Raw genomic sequence first — 18,339 nt, 5'->3', positions numbered from 1 at the left:
AACATATTTTTTCTATTGAACACACAGCTCATCCTTAACAAATTTACATTGTTTACAAAATTCTACTTTTAATATCTCCTGTACTTACAAACATAGTCAACTCATATACAGTATGTGAAATTATTCAAATAATACTATACAACAGGTATAAGATTAAAATATACATTGCATTTATTTACTTATTTATTGTTCACTCGTTTTGGAACCTGAGTAGCATATCGACCTGCTGCGTCTGAACCAGAGCGCCACCGATTTTCAGAGTTCCTGAAGGGCCTTCACAGCTACCGTAGCGGTCCCAGGGCCCTCGAAGTCCCCACTATACTTCACCCCTACAGGCAGTCCCCTACTTCGGCTGTCCAAACTCCATAGACCAGGGGATGGAATTCATTTATTCACACACATTTTTTATTTACAATAACCTGCACTGGTCGAATGCCCTCTAACATGTCATTTATTTTCTCTGTTGCTGTTTATTCTCTTCTTGAATATCTGTACAGATTTTGGAAAAGGATCAAACACTACCCCCTGGTAAACTGTTCCACTCCTTCACGCCCTTCCCAATGAATGAAAATTTACCCCAATCGCTTCTGCTAAAATTCCTTCTAATTTTATTAGGTATTCTTGGCGAGGATCCCAAACACTGTTTGCATATTCCAATAATGGATGAACCATACTTAAGTAACTTTTCTTTTTAATTCTTTGTTGCATCCTTTAAGTAGCCTCATTATGACATGTAACGATCTGTATGCTTTCCCAACAATGTCATCAACATGACCCTACCAGTGCAAATTACTTTCAAATCTCACACCTAAGTATTTGCACTTGCCATCTTTTGGGATAACTACCTCATCCAAAGTATATTCAAATTCAGTTTTAAAACTCCTGTTTTTAAATTTGTAACAGTTGATTTGCCTCCATTAACCTTCATATTATTTTCTTCAACCCATTGTTGGATACGGTCAAGGTCCCTTTTGTACCATTTCATTGCCCGATTTGCGTCATGAGCGGGAGTTACATCCCTAATACTTGCCATGCATCGCGATAAAAATGACGGAGGTTATATAATGAAAGAGTATATTCTAGATAGAAAATGCAGATATAACCAGTCAAGTAGGTCATGAGTTAATATTGCGACGATCAGACCTTCCAAATGGCCATGAGTAAAAGAATCAGATTGTTCTTAGCCTACAAGGAATACAAAGCCTGCCCAATAGCCACTCATAGCTGTCCGCCCTATGGATGCTGTATTTGCTGCTAGAGGCGCTGCAATTCAACCTCACATGAACACCTCGATTGGCGGTATTTCTACACGTTGTATGCTTACTGGTGACGTCTACTACGAAAGTTGAATGTTAATACTGGTAGAAATAATGAAACTCAATAATGATTTTATTTTGTCCGAATCCTTGGCTGAATCGTCAGTGTAGAGGCCTTCGATTCAGAAGTCCCCGGATTCGATTGCCGGCCGAATTGATAATTATAATCATATAATCATGTCTACTTAATTCTTCTGGCTCGGGGACTGGTGTTTGTGCTTGTTCCAACACTTTTCCCTTCATATTCAGACAACACACTACACTTCCAACCACCACAGGAACTTGATATAGTGATTACTAGACCTCGGATTTTTAGGTGCTAAAATGTTATTTTAGCTGCCTAAAACACTCTCTCAAATAGGCTCTACAATATTTTTAGGCAGCTGCAGTTTTACTTATCTTAATATGCATTATTGAAAATACCATGTTGATTTTGCTAAATTCATTATAATTCGTTAGGGGGAATATAAAACAAGTTTCACTCACCTCTTTGCTGCAAACGTCACAGAATATAATTTTACCATCAGATGTGAAATGGGTAAACTCTTGTAAATTGAGGATGATTTGGAACCTGACACATTCGGCTTAACTCACACACTGACAAAACGGGAAAACGGTATTGTTAAAATACGTCAATTATATTACACTGGTGCTACGTACCGTTTTGTAAACAAGGCTTTAGAAATAAAGTTCCTGGAAGTAGTTTCCATGAATTTCCTTGCCAAGAGTCAACTAGGGAGTTATGGATTAAAGCAATAAGCAGACAAGGTATGGTACAGTAAATACGCAGACCATGTGACAGCAAAAATTAAATTACTTATTATTATTGCTCCTGTTCTGATGATAATACTTTCCTTATTCTGTTGTGTAGGTGGTACCAAATATAAGTTATGGAACCCTAGTGACCGGTCCGTTGAGTGCTGCAATGGCATACATTGGAGGCTATTTGGTAAGAGTTGTCGAAGACCACATGCCATGCCAAGAGTGTGTTGATAAAATTGGTACAGTAGTATCCAGAGTCCATCTCAACTAACGTCATTAATAAAAATCAAAGACAGAGGTGGTCTCACGTCTCAGGTATCCAAAGCCAAGTTTTGTTTCACTGCTGATGAAACTGGGGAAAGTAAGGGACGAAATGTTATCGGTAATACTGTGCAGTCCAAAAATAGCACAAACATTAACCGAGATACTGTTGCCACGTGTTGCTAAAAATCCTGTTCTACAGTATGGGAAAAGTGATTATCCTGAGGAACTAAGTGGAATAATAAGCCTACTGCAGAAGTTTCTGCGCCCCTCTGTCACTAACTACGCTAATGGCATGACAGATGAGTATCGCCGAGAATAATTCTCGAGAAGAAAAACAATTTATGAGAAGAAAATATCAAGAAAAATGGTTAAAGTCGTTCCTTTTCACTGAAAATCTACGGTGCGGTAGTAAAAATATCTAGTGCAGACCTTATATCCTTTTAAATGCCAGACATAAATTTCGACAGTTATGTGTGTTATCTGAAATGAAAATCCACAGCTGAATTGAACTCCTAGGGGTAAAAGGTGAACATTTATTATTTTCTACTTCATTCTGCTCAGTAACGTATTTAATATACTGAAAGTATAGTGTAGAGGTAAATTTGTGCAGGTTTTAACTCCCGTTAGCAATGCTATTGAGTGCTGATGTGAGGTGGTATACTAGCGCTGCAGTGGTCAAGACGCGCACTGCCAGGCGGACACTGATTGGTATTCAAGAAAAGAAGAGGTTGAAATCGGAGAAGAGAACTGCTAGTAGTATAATTACGGCAGTATATAAACCATAAATATGAATTAAAAGCATCGGGCGTGAAAGAAGTGAAAGGAAAGAGGAAGACATCGCCCCGTAATAGTTGCCAATACGAACTCATAGCTGAAATCTTTAAAAAACAAAAAATTGAGATCGGCAAGTTATTGTTCACGCTAGCGACAAGCAAGAAATACGCAAAATACTGCACTAAATATTGCATCTGGACGAGTATTTTACTAGAGAGATAAAATATATTCAAAATTATTTATTTCCTGTCTGGAGAATGCATCTAATGCTATCCTTCATTATGTTTCCATCGCATGTAATCGATGGAGATATTACGGCTGAGTAAACCAGAAGAATGGGGTCACAATCCGGTGGGAGCCCTTACCAGCCGTCATCATCCACACCCGAGGCCAGTCACCAGTAACCAACGATGACGTGAACCGCAACTCGAATCGGGAGCCAAAGGAGATCCAGAATGAAGACCATCCCAGTCGAATAACGAAAGCAAGATAAGTCAAGTTCCATACATTTATTTTTCGTAGTTAAACTACTTATATTTGGATGAACGATAGTAAATGACTACTTTAATATATGATTGTAGTATGGTTAATACTTAATTCTTCAAGATAAAAGTTCCATGAAAAGTGTCATTAAAAAGGAATCCGTATAACTTCTTTAGAATATGGAGTTAGGTAGTCTTTGTCATCTCAAATCTATACTCAATGAGTAGGAATGCTTGTTTATTTTATGTGAAGCTTTGAAAACCGACGTTATCAATGTGATTCTGAAGATTTATGCCTTTCATTGTGTAATTCAACTCCAGTGCAATGCAGAATGGTATAAGACCGTCTTCTAGATTAATAGAACTTAATTTTACGATAACTTGACCAAAAGTAAGTAAGTAGAACCTGAAATATTAACACATGCGTTCTTTTGCTGGGGATATGTGATTGCTTGTGTTACGGAATACTGCAAACCCATGATGTGTGATGAGATTATGTGAATGGAATACACGTATACTGCGCCATATGTAAAGCAACGAATGATTTTGCTATAGGGAATTGTTGTTATGATCGATGATTTTATGAGATTATAGGCTAAAATAATGGATATACGGAAGTGTATAAGTAATGAGGAATTGTTATAGATAGAATGCGTATTTGGTGAAATACGACTACATTTGAGCAGTCGGTAATATTTAAGCAATATAACGCTAATGTTAGGTTATAGTTGGTGTTTTCGTCATGTGAATTAAGTAGCGGTATACGAGATCGGGTTATGTGGCACATGCATACAATTGTAAGAGGTTAATGAACTTACAGGTTACTTGTGGTGTACGGTCATCGAAAATTATATCCTAAAACAAGGCATTTACAATTGAAAATTAACATTTTTTTATTTTTTATTTTTTGAAGAATCTCACATAATAAGCTATGCCCAAGTTGATTTCCTGTCAAGCGCATGTTTGGAGGGAGGAAATGTCTTCATGACTTAAATGACCACTGCCCGTAAACAGGTAAATTTCCGATACCATTTTCTGTCTTAATTTCACGGAAAGATTATTGTTTATGAAGGGAAGTATGGCATTCCTAGATGTTTGACTGGCTTGTTTGCACATGTGTGTTATGGTAGGCTATTCCTAATTATATATATTTTTTTTTTAGGAAGCTATATGACTAAATTAGTTTACCTAGTATAAATAATATTTTATTTTTGGTTGTATTTGAGTCGGTATATAGCTGAATGGTAATTTTTGAACCATATTTATGGAACTTACTTATATTGTTATCGTTATTACACGATGAAGACTTGAGAAAACAAAGAAAGCAAAGATAATACATATGAATTTCGTAGGGATATTCAATGAAATTTACATGATACTTCAATAATGTTTAATTGATATTTGAGTGATACTTAAATAATGTTCTTGATATTTCAACATTATTTCAACGATATTCCAAGGTATTTTAGTCATTTCAATGATGTTTCAATGAATTTTAAGGAATATTTCAACATTATTTCAAGGATATTCCAAGGTATTTTAGTCATTACAATGACGTTTCAATGAATTTTAAGGAATATTTCATCACTATTTCAACGATATTCCAAGGTATTTTAGTCATTTCAATGACGTTTCAATGAATTTTAAGGAATATTTCATCACTATTTCAACGATATTCCAAGGTATTTTAGTCATTTCAATGACGTTTCAATGAATTTTAAGGAATATTTCAACATTATTTCAATGATATTCCAAGGTATTTTAGTCATTTCAATGACGTTTCAATGAATTTTAAGGAATATTTCAACATTATTTCAAGGATATTCCAAGGTATTTTAGTCATTACAATGACGTTTCAATGAATTTTAAGGAATATTTCATCACTATTTCAACGATATTCCAAGGTATTTTAGTCATTTCAATGACGTTTCAATGAATTTTAAGGAATATTTCAACATTATTTCAACGATATTCCAAGGTATTTTAGTCATTTCAATGACGTTTCAATGAATTTTAAGGAATATTTCATCACTATTTCAACGATATTCCAAGGTATTTTAGTCATTTCAATGACGTTTTAATGAATTTTAAGGAATATTTCAACATTATTTCAAGGATATTCCAAGGTATTTTAGTCATTTCAATGACGTTTCAATGAATTTTAAGGAATATTTCATCACTATTTCAACGATATTCCAAGGTATTTTAGTCATTTCAATGACGTTTTAATGAATTTTAAGGAATATTTCAACATTATTTCAACGATATTCCAAGGCATTTTAGTCATTTCAATGACGTTTTAATGAATTTTAAGGAATATTTCAACATTATTTCAACGATATTCCAAGGTATTTTAGTCATTTCAATGACGTTTCAATGAATTTTAAGGAATAATTCAACATTATTTCAATGATATTCAAAGATATGTCAACCATTTCAACGACATCTCGACAATGTTTAGGGGATATTTTAACAAGATTTCAATAATATTTCAATGAATTAATGATATTTCAAAAATATTGAAACGATATTTAAATGTTGTTTTCGACGATATTTTTATAATATTTTAAGAAAATATCAATTGTATTTCAATTTGGAATTGGAATTCCTAAGAATGTAACTGAACATGTAAATGTAATCATACTTCATTCCAAGTCCAATGGACTTCAAATAAAATAGGAGATAAGGATTTTAACCGGAATTCTTGTTATTTATTCATTTCATTATCAGAAGAGATATTAGATGGAGTACTTATAAATAATCAATGGATAAATTCTAAGATCTATTTTATTACTGGCTACAATTAATCGGAAGTGGTTTTGCGGACGGACTTGGGGAAGAGGCTGTGCATTTCTCAGGTGAGTCCACGTTAAAAAGGAAAGTTAATTGAAATGTGTATCCCTGAAAGGTATTGTGCAGCGAATGAATATATGGTTTGACAACAAAATATGATTCTCATGTGGTATTCACCGAAATAAGCCAGTATCGATGCAGACAAATGAATGCGTATGTCGGATGGGATGAAATATACAAACGATTTTTGCGAACATAGATAATTGTAATATTATTTGGTCGCAGACCTAAGTTGATGTAATTATTTTCATTCCTATCTGCGTGACGTCCTGGAATTTTTAGGAGATGATTATATTTATTTGTCCATCCAACATATTTTATTAGATTATTAGCAGGAGCATATCAGGCAGTTAGGGAAAAGGCACAATACGAATGATGTACCCCCGTACGGTGCACTTTGTAGTTCTTAACAATCCTCAATGTTATTTATTTCCCTATAAACAATGATGTCATCTGCATACAATCTTATTTTTGATGTTATATTGTTCACTAAATCATTCGTGTATATTAAGAAAAGTAATGGACCGATTATACTACCCTGTGCAATTCCCTTCCAAACTTTCTCTTCCTGTGATACATTATTTCCTACTTTGACTTTCTGAACCCTTGAATTTAGAAATGTTCTTATCCAATTTCTTTAATAATATTCCATGTTCCACTCTATCAAAGGCTTTGGAAAGATCTATGGCTATGCAATCTAACTGGCCTCCTGAATCCAACTGATCTCATATGTTCTGCTGAAATCCCACCAGTTGTGCCTCACAAGAAAATTTCTTTCTAAATCCATACTGGCTCCTCATGAACCAATTTTTATCATCACATATCTGATGTACTTTGCTATTAAACTCTCCAGTATTTTACAAACTATACTGGTCAGGCTGATTGGTCTGTAGTTCTCCGGTTTCCTTTTATCACCCTTTCCTTTATAAATTGGTATTATTATAGATTCCTTCCATTCCTTTGGTATTACACTATTATTTATGACATAGTCAAAGAGAAATTTTAAATAAGATACTATGTACCACCCCACTGTCTTTAATACCTCCCCAGTAATTTGATCACTCCCTGCTGCTTTTCCTTGCTGAAGCAGTTGGATTTCTCCGAAAGTATCTTCGTTTGTGAATGAGAAGCTTCTTGTTTCCCTATGTGTCTCTCCCTCTCTATCTTCGGTTATGGTTTCCCACTCCTGACAATCTTCTACTGAATCTCTGAATTCCCTACAAAATAGATTTGCTTTCTCAGTATCTGTTAAATAAAATAGTGTTCACCCCTTTCTCCCACCACTGTAGGAATTTGGATTCCTTTTCCTTTTTGATTCCTAATATATGAATACAATTTTTCCATTTCCTTTTGTGGTCATTACCCTCTTGAAGTATGTCATCCATATAATTTTCTTTTGGTTCCTTTTTCACTCTATTCAGTTCCCTCATTAGCTGTTTTCTAGTCTCTATATTGATTTTCCTGTTTACTATTATACATTTTCTTTTCAATTTTCTTATTTCCCTTGTATAATAAACAGGGTCTGAGGTCATTTTACCCTTCTTAACAGGTACAAATCTCTTCTCTCTTTCCCAAATGATTCCTTTAAATTTAGCCCAAAGTGTATCCACATTACTCTCTTCACATATCCAACAACTGAATTGTGATGTAAGGTAAGTCCCACATTCATCAACTTTAGTTTATCTGTACAATTTCTTCTCTTGTGTGACCCTCTTATTAAGGCTTTTTGGTACAAGTCCTACATCCATGATTACAGCCTTATGGTCACCTATTCCTTCAATTACCTCAGTTTTATCAACAATTTCGCATGGTTTAACCAAGAATATATCTAGGAAGTTATTGAGAGGAGTTGGTTCTTGTACTACTTGTGTAAATCCTCCCCCCCAAATTAACTTATTTGCCAGTTACATGACACAAGCGTGAGTACACCGAGAGATCTGGCTACGCTGTTTGGGTCACGTAGCAGTGAGTGTGCATTCAGGAGATGGTGAGTTCAAATACCATCGACAGCAGCCCCTGAAGATGATTTTCCATGGTTTCCCCATTTGCTCAGCAAGCAAATGCTGGGGCTATACCTTAAATAAGGCACAGTCACTTCCTTCCCGGTCCTAGCCCTGTCCTATCTCATCAACGCATCCCCAGAATACCTGTTTTTTTGGTGCAATGTAAAACAAATAACAAGAATAGCATCAGTATGCAGGCAAGTGGTAATATGTGGCCACGTGGCTCTCTCAGGTCCCTAATTGACCAGCTGCAGAATTTAAATGAAATTAACATACAACGAATTACAATGATAATAATAATTACATATACAAACATACTAATATTTACAATTAATTTGTCCAATTCCAGAAATATATCACACTGGCGAATGTTACAGTAAGGACTCTTTTGAGGGCAGAAAAATTAGAAGAGAAAAAAATGTGATGAGAAAGAACTATATTAATATTCTAGGTATAAGTGAAACAAGATTGCAGGGTAATGGAGACCTTTACTTTGAGGAATTCAGAGTTATTCACAGCAGAGGATGGAGTAGCACTAAACATAAGTGCAAATTTCTCACATAATGTGATAAACATCACATCAGTGACAGGCTGTTGATGATAAAGATGAATAGTCGACCTACAGACTTAGTTATCATCCAGGCATACTTTCCCATATCTGCCCACGACGATGAAGACGTAGAACTATTGTATAAGCAAATCGATGATCTACTCAAGCTGACCAATGGCAAAGACAATGTGTTATTAATGGGTGAATTCAATGCAGTGGTTGGCTCACAGAATGACAAGAAAACTACAGGAATTTGGTTTAGGAGAAATGAACCAGAGGGGTGAGATACTCCTAGAATTCTGTTAACAACACAAAATGGTAATTACAAATACACTCTTTGATTTGCATAACAGAAACATGGAAAGCACCATATAACATCAGAAGATTCCAGATCGATTACATTTTAGTTAAACAACATTACTGAAATCAAGTTAAATTTAGCCACAGTTACCCAGGTCCAGATGTTGACAGTGACCATAATCTTGTCCTAACTAAATGCAATTTCCAGCTAAGAAGAATACAGAAAACCAAGAAGACAAGATGGCACTTGGATGGTCTAAAGAATGAGAAAACTAAGCAACTCTTCTAAGACAAGACCAATGAAGTGATAGCAAGACATCAAAAAGAATTAAGAGGATGGATCAAGATAAAGTATGCAATAGTGGAGACTGCAAATGAGGTTTCAGGTAAGAGGAAAGTGGAGCCAAAAAAACACTGGATGACAGATGAGATATTAAATTTTATAGAAGAGAGGAATAAATTGAGAAAAGAAAATAAATTGGAAGATTATAAAATAATAAAAAGTCCTATCACAAGTAAATGTAGAGAGAAGAAAGAAAAGGGGGCAAAAGAACTAACTGAAGAAATTGAAAATGATACGAGAAATGGAAGACAGGATCAGGCATATCATAAAATTAAATCCCTGCAGTACAAACCTAAAATAAGATCCACACTGCTGAAGGACAAGGATGGAAACCTACTGGTGGATAATGAAGAAGTATGTGAACGTTGGAGAGAATATACGGAAGAATTGTACAGTGATAAAGAAATCAGAGACATAAATGAAGTTCTGTAAGAGATAACAGATGAGGACAGTAATGAAATGGGCTCTCATGGGTCCTCCAATAACCAGGCAGGAATATGAGAAAGGTATGTCCAGCTTAAAAGAGAGAAAGGCAGCAGGTACTGATAATATAACTGCAGAGCTTTTGAAAATTGTTGGTTCAGACTTGCAAGATTATCTTTTTAATGCAATTGCATTGTGTTATGAAACAGGAGAGGTCCTAGACAACTTTAATAAAAGCAAAACAATCACTGTCCCAAAAGGGGGAAATGCTATGGAATGTAGTAATTACAGGACGATCTCAAATCATATCACATGCCTCAAAAATACTAAATATAATAAAAAACAGGATAAAATTTAAGATAGAGCATTTCATAGATAAAGAACAATTTGGTTTTAGACAAGGCAAAGGAATGAGAAAAGTAATCCTTGTATTAAGAATGTTATTGGAAAGAAAGTTAGAAATGAACAAGAAGCATTCATTGAAACCGAAAAAGCTTTCGACATGATAAACTGGGAACTACTGTTTAAATGTATGAAGAAAATAGGAATTGAGAGGAAAGATAGGAGGATCATCTGGAAAATTTACAAGAACCAGTGTACAAATGTAGTGGTGAATGGATGTACAAGAATGGCCAGAATTAAGAAAGGGGTGAGGCAGGGTTGTCCACTCTCACCATACCTTTTCAATTTGTTTATTGAAGGAGCAATATGTGTTTTAAACGGAAGAACTAAGGGAATAAAGATAAATGGGAAAAAGAATTCACAGTATTAGATTTGCTGATGACATTTCCATAGTAACAGACTCTGAGAAGGAATTAAATAGAATGTTGACTGTTCTGTGTGATACACTGAAACATTGCAAACTTAAAATCTTAAAACAAATATTTTAGTTGTGAGGAAAGATGGCAGGGGAGTTAACACAAACATAAGAATAGGAAATTCCAAAATAGAACAAGTGCAACATTTCTGTTACTTAGGAAGCATTATAAATAAAGACAATAGATGTACCAAGGAAATTAAAAGAAGAATAGCTCTTGTTAAACAGGCCTTTGAAAATTAAAAGAAGTTTTTTAACAAATACCAATATAAGTTTAGAAACAAGAAAGGCTTTTGTAAAATCCTTTGTCTGGTGTGTACTACTTTATGGTTGTGAGAGCTGGACTACTGGTATTGGAAAAAAGGAAAGAGATATGTGGATTTGGGGAAAAATTATGAGGGCATGCTGGACTGAAAAAAAAAAAAAAAGACAAACTAAAATGTTCTAAAGGAAATCAATGAGCAACAGAGACTGATTAAGGCTATGGAAAGAAGGAAGTTAAAACTTGTAGGTCATATCCTGAGACATAATGACTTCCCAGTAAACGTCCTTGAAGGAAAAATACTACAAAAGAAAGGAAGAGGAAGACTAAGGAAGACATACTTTGCGGATGTGAGAAACTTGATGGGATGTAAAGACTACAAGGAAGTGAAGGGAAGAGCAGGATTCAGAGGAGAATGGTTGCCACGACAAGGCTTAGCCTTAAGTCTATGATGATGATGAATAGTTATCAAATCACTGATCTCTTTAAAAAACATAACTTTAACATAGCTTTTATTATGAGCAACATAAATAGCCATTTATTTTATAATCCACATAGTACTGTCCATAGTAGTAAAGGATTATATCGGCAGGGTTGACCACAAGTATTAAATTAGATGGGATTTTAGCAGAAACAATTGGGGTAAATTTTTAATCACTGGGAAGGGCATGAAGGAGTGGAACAGTTTACCTGGGGAAGTGTTTGGTCCTTTTCCAAAATCTGTACAGATATTCAAGTAAAGAATAAACAGCAACAGAGAAAAGAAATGTTAGAGGGCATTTGACCTGTGTAGGTTATTGTAATAAAGAATTTTTGTGAATAAATTAATTCCATCCCCTTATCTATAGAGACTGGACAACTGAAGTAGAGGATTGCCTGTAGGGGTGAAGTACAGTAGGGACTTCGAGGGCCCTGGGACTGCTACGGTAGCTGTGAAGGTCCTTCAGAAACTATGAAAAGCAGTGGCAAAGACGCAGCAGGTCGTTATGCACGTTAGGTACCAAAATGAATTTTTTTAAAAAAGCAATGTACATTTAAATCTTACAGTATTTTTTGACGTGATTCCATATACTGTATATTAGTTGATTATGTGTGTAAGTACACAAGATATTAGGAGTAAAATTTTATAAATAATACAAATTTATTAAGGATGAACTGTGTGTTTAATAGAAAAAATGATAATCTAAATTGTATAATACCGTACTGAGAAAAATGTCTTCTTTTCTTTTTAACATAAAATGTAGTTGTTGAGGATAATGTATTTTTGTTTATAATTTGCCACCGAGGTAGAGACCTTATTTGCAAATACAGTATTTTGATTTTATTTGATTTTGAAGATTTTTGAACTCTGGCACTATATATACAAAATGAATTACACACAATGCAAAGCATCATATATAGGTTTGAAAAGTAGGAGCTTTGCAATATATTACTAAGAACCTACTAATACAGACAAACATAACAAATACTCATCTATCAGTATACACATGGCAGATTACAATCATTATTTTTCAACTATAGACCAAGATTTAGTCATTTTATGTACAGTTAATAAAGGTATCCTAATGGACATTTAAGAAAATATACATCCACACTGATCAGAGGATTAATTCCAATTACAATCTAAACAAGATAACCAAAAATATGAATGTTCTATTTGAAGAAATCTTTAAAATATTCGCTCCAACAAACAGAAATAAGAAATCCACTACAGATGTCATTCACTTTTCGCCTTTCCCTCCCTACGTTTGGTGTACCCCTCTCCACCCTTCCCCACAGCAGCTGTTTACCACAGCAATTCAGTTGCCGACAGTCTCTATGTAGCTTTGTTTGTACAAACACCATTCTTTGTTTGTACACACACCATTCAACAGGTACCAGCAGGGGAATGAGTACTTATTTCTCCATCTCAACTAGCTCTATTACTTTCTCTTTCTAAACACTTAATTTTTACTACACAATTTTCTTTCTTTTCATTTTAGACTTCTTCTAAATTATCACTCCTACAACTTAGTACTGTACTTAAAGTTCACTGCCACATTACTTTAATATATCTGTGATCTTTTAGAAATTAATTTTTGAGAGGATTTTCCCTAACTTTAAGAAAGTAAAAAGCAAGATATCCATATGTATAAATAAGTGTCTTGTTTTTGACAACTTATGTCTATCAACCAACTTCATGGATGTCATGTTTGTATGTTAACTTTAACGTGTTTTCAACACATCGTGTTTTTGTAATTCTGAACGTAACATTTGGCATCTCTTACATCAAGACCAATACTTACAAGGACTTTTAATTAATACATCTACCAAATTTTCAACAATATTGGACATTTAAATGGACAACAGTGTTCCTAAATACAGTGTTTACTCATATGCCTTTAACTTATTCCTTTAATGTATGTTTCGGAATCTTACAATATTATTCTAATAGCTGAAGATGTCCCAAAAATCAGAACAAAACATGTACTAATGTACAGTAATTAGAATTTAATGGTAATTCCTGCAGGTAAATACATTGATTGGTATTGAAAAGGTGGACTCACCTCAATTTTTGGTTACCTCAAGTATAGTACATGTTTAAGAGATGTTACGTACACGAGAAAAATGGTCAACCAGATACCACCCACAATCTTCAGATTTTGTATCAAATGCTCTACCAGTTGAGCTGTGGTGACCTCAAACATATTTGTTCTGTTGGAAAGAACCTGAGCTATAGATATGGTGCTTCTACCAGCACAACTGTAGAATGTGTGCTTGTCGCCCTTGTAGGTGAATTATTACTTTTATTTCATCATTAAAGCTGCTTTTGTGGTTGATGTTTGTTAATATTTATGAGCTTTCAGAGACTTGTTATATTCTTCCACTTATGTTGGCATGATTCTTTTCTTGTTTAGCTGAAACTAAGCATACATATTTCAATTTTGTTGAAGGTGATTCATTATTATGTAGTGTTTCAAATTTGTTATCAGATTAATAAAAAATTAGTTGGCACAGAGAAAAAATGTTTATTATGGAGAGTAGAGGTAGTGAGGCAGGTTGTTCCTGGATCATATAATGAAATTAAACTCAGAGTGCTGCAGTGACAGAAAAAACAAACAAAACCTAAATGATATTGCAAAATAAAGGAAATTAATGTATAATTGTTGTCGAGTTTAGAGCTGTTTTCTATTTAGTGCCTATTTAAAATACTTATGTTTTTATTGTGAACTTATTTTACATAACAGTCCATGTATCTCTGTTTTCTATCTTCTTGCAGCCCCTAGAATTAGGGACATAATTATGATAGCCTTTTAGTATGAATGCAATATCATGAGACAAATTATTTTCAGGTGCCGCGATACAGGTTCCAATATTATTTGCAAGACAGAACAACAGGAGACTTCAAGTCCCAGGATGAAACTGGAAATGGAGACACAGTCCATGGATTTTATACAGTTGCTGATCTGGATGGTGATCTTCATAGAGTCACTTATACAGCTGATGTGGGTAACGGCTTTCAGGCAGTTATCAACATGCAACCAGGAGGTTCACCATTCATCAAAATAGAGCACATACACATGTCATCACCACAACAGCAGCCCCCAAAGACAAAAAGCAAACACCTCTTCAGTACTCAGGAACATTATTCTTCTGTTTCTTATGGTATCCCTATGGTAAAAACACAAGAATATGGCAGTGGCACAACAATTAGTATACCAGCCAGTGTAATAGTGCCTCACACTGTCCAAGAATCTTCTGAACTGAGCAATAAAACACCTATAAAGTTTGAAGTTAAACTTGCTAATGCATCTGATTTATCCTTCAATTACAATACACCTGATGGAACAGAAAATAAACAAGTAAGACAAGCTCAACAAGTTACTTCTAAAATATTTCCAACACAGCAAGAAGAGAATACTGAAAGTATGAACTATAGAAGCAAAATAAGAACTCTGCAACATTCATTTACACAGTCCAACATGAGTACACACGTTCAAGCAAATTATACAGACAAAAGTTTAAGGGAAGAGAAAGATAACAAAACCACAGAAGCCCAGTTATCACAGTCCAGTCCTTCAAATGAGAAAATGTTTGAATTACTTAGCCAAAAGATGACCTCTAACATGACTCAACCATTCAGCAACAAAAACTTCCAACTTGAACACACAGAGTCCCTTCACACTAATCTTACAAACAAAGAGACAACAACTTTTCATGATAGACCACATTTAATAAGAATGGTCCACGAAGACAGTAAAAGTATAGAGAAGAAACCACAGGGAAATATTAATAATACATACGAAAGATCCCAGAATAAAACTAAGACCAAAGAAAATAATGAAGAATCACTAAGATCCCTCCTAATGGACCCTGATTCCTTAAAAGCCATTGGTATTGATTTAGAAACTATTGAATTTGGTCAAGGTTCATTACCAATGGTAGAAAAAATTGCATCCAGTAATTCTCACTTGAGGTTTGTTCAGAGTGCTCCCCAACAAACTACGCACATAATCTCACCTTCAGATGTCTATGGCATGTTAAGAAATAATCCTAGATCCCTAGATAGTCAGACAACTTCCCGAGGGAGTACTGCAGATTCAACTGCTTCACTTGCAGTTCCAACGAATGCACACATTTCAATGTTACCAATAACAACAAACTTAGTTCGAGATACTTTTAAAGCACAACTCAGCACAACTCTCCAAACACTACACAGGGCCCCTGCTTCCCCGACTAGACAAAGAACTAACCAACAAGGAGAGAGTCTTGTTTCAACAGACACCAGTTTGGCTCAGCTTCCCAGAAAATCAGGAAGCAGTACAATACAGCAATACTATATATATCCAATGGAGTTATTTCTACAATTCCCTTCACATCATTCGACAATTACACACCCAATGTCACAGAATCCTTATTTCCATCAAAGGACTCCTTATTCTCCATCAGTGGCATTTGTTGTTCGAACTATAGTCATGCCAGTCACTGATATTAAAGACGGAAAGTTGTAGATATTATTATACATTATAATATCTGTTATTAGAATACATGTTATTAGAATTATTCATATTGTATAATGTGCTCCTATTCAGGAATTTTTAAAAGATGGTACGATATTATCATAAGAAATTAAGGCTTCTGGGTTCATATAATTCAAACAAACAAGATACAAAAAGCTTTTATTATTAAAACATTATTAAAAATTATATTTTGAATTTTAAATAGAAATAAAATATATCACTGTGATATTCCACATATACAAATATGAAAGCCCATAAAAAAGTCATGTAGGAACTAAGAGGCATTCTACTTCTGTTATTTCAACAATGAACAAACATTTGTCATGATTTTATTTGTTATCTAAAGAAAAAGTTATACTGCATGTATTTAAATACTAAAGGTATGGTACCTGAAGCACATGAACATTAAAAATATATTCATGTCTTGAAAACACTGTATTTTCAGTATTATTATTTACAGAAATGTATACAGTGGAAACTGTTTACCAGCACCAACGAACACTGATAGTGAATGAATTAATAAATCTCTTTTTAGATAATAATTTAGCAACTGAAGGTGGCACTAACTGACCTACATATCAGACCGTTCCTGTTCCGATAGTTTGTTCCTATCCTCAAAACCACTGATTCAATTGAAATGTATATACGAAGGTCGGAACTTTAATAGTGGCAACACTGCTGGAGAGACGCCATGCAACGGAACCTAATAATGTCACTGATAGCACACGTTAGTACATACCTTCTTTACCTCAGAACACATGGACTCTCCCTTTCCACATCACGTGCATGCGAAATGGCAAGAGGATCAGAGCCACGTGTTAACTGGCGGTCTAAGGTAATGTTGTCACAATGTTTTTGAAACAGGAACAACGGAGTTGGATAAAAATTGAATGTGCCAGAGGTTGAACAGCACGACAGTGTCATCAAGGTCTTCAAGAGGTTTGTGGGGGATCTGCATGGCCTTACAGAATAGTGGGATGGTGGGTAAAAGGCTTCAACGAGGGATGCCAAAATGTGACAGAAATGTGTTGGCCAGGTCGTCCCAGTGTCAGTGAAGAAGTACATACTCTTGTCACGTCACTGGACACTAATCGACACAATATGACTTCTAAGCTGGCCTGAGACATCAGATTAGTGAATACGACTGTACTTCACATTCTGAAGGAACGCCTGGTCATAAGGAAAATTACATCATGATGTGTTCCACGTGATTTTACGGAAATGGTTATGAAACGATGCTGTTCGTAACCACTTGGAGTGCCATGAGTGCAAAGGAGAGGCTTTCTTGTACTGCATCGTTATGCTGGATGAAGCATGGGCCAAATTGTATGAGCCACAACTGAAACACCAACCAAACGGAGTCATTACAGGTCATTACAAAAGTTCGTCAGAATCCCAGCAGTGTGAAAGTTATGTTTATTCTCGTGCACGACTGTGATGGTGTTATTCTAATGTATTACATTCCTCCACAGCAGACCGTCAATGTGCAGTATTACTATTCACTTTTGAAACACAACATGCGACTGGCTTTGAGAAAGGAACGGCGATACTTTCTGCAGAACCCACCCTTCATTTTACATGACAATGCTCGGCCGCATATAGCACAAGCTGTGGCTGATTTGTTCAGTCGATGGGGCTGGGAATTGCTGTACCATCCACTATACTGCCTGGACTTAAGGTCTTGTGACTTTGACATGATTCCTAAGATGAAGGAATCACTTCATGGCATTCACTTCAGAACAGTTCCAGAGATTCGCCAGGCAGAAGACCACTCCATTTGAACTATCAACGCAAGAGGCACTGCTAACGGTATCCTACGACTTCCACATCGCTGGCAATAGGTTGTAAACAGTTCTGGTGACTGCCTCAGACAGTAAAACTTTGTAACATGCATCTCTTTTGTATCAGTTGTAATTACATAGTTGCCACTATTCAAGATCCAACCCTTGTACATAGATAACTAATCCTGAAAGAAAACATCTTTCACTGCTACCAACATTACAAATGAACAAATCCCTAAACTTTAAACTTGCAACATAAGATACTATACCGGGAACACCGCTACGAGAGAAGTTCGAAGTATGTTTGTTGAACTTCGCGCGAGATGGAAGGTAGGCAGCCCGCCGAACGCGGTGACGTGCCCAGCGAGTGACGTGGCCGCCGTAAGCCAGCTATCCGCTACCATATATG

At 35.3% G+C, this 18,339-nt stretch overlaps 2 protein-coding genes across 3 annotated transcripts in view; one reads left to right on the top strand and one right to left on the bottom strand.

Annotated features, from left to right (window-relative positions):
* The window catches only part of LOC137503702 (ras guanine nucleotide exchange factor R-like), a 101,649-nt gene extending 84,999 nt beyond the window's left edge, over positions 1 to 16,650 (top strand). Inside the window, exon 3 of the mRNA XM_068231057.1 lies at positions 14,482 to 16,650. Coding sequence (XP_068087158.1) covers positions 14,665 to 16,140 — 1,476 coding nt within the window. The 5' untranslated portion in view covers positions 14,482 to 14,664 and the 3' untranslated portion in view covers positions 16,141 to 16,650. The remainder of the gene's footprint in view (positions 1 to 14,481) is intronic.
* LOC136886934 (1-phosphatidylinositol 4,5-bisphosphate phosphodiesterase gamma-1-like) overlaps positions 1 to 18,339 on the bottom strand; it is a 737,826-nt gene that overhangs the window by 319,994 nt on the left and 399,493 nt on the right. The window lies entirely within an intron of this gene.

The sequence above is a fragment of the Anabrus simplex genome, chromosome 1 (assembly GCF_040414725.1).
Source record: "Anabrus simplex isolate iqAnaSimp1 chromosome 1, ASM4041472v1, whole genome shotgun sequence".
NCBI lineage: Eukaryota > Metazoa > Arthropoda > Insecta > Orthoptera > Tettigoniidae > Anabrus > Anabrus simplex.
Note: the sequence above shows the minus strand (reverse complement) of the source record. Positions and strands in the feature narration are given on the sequence as shown.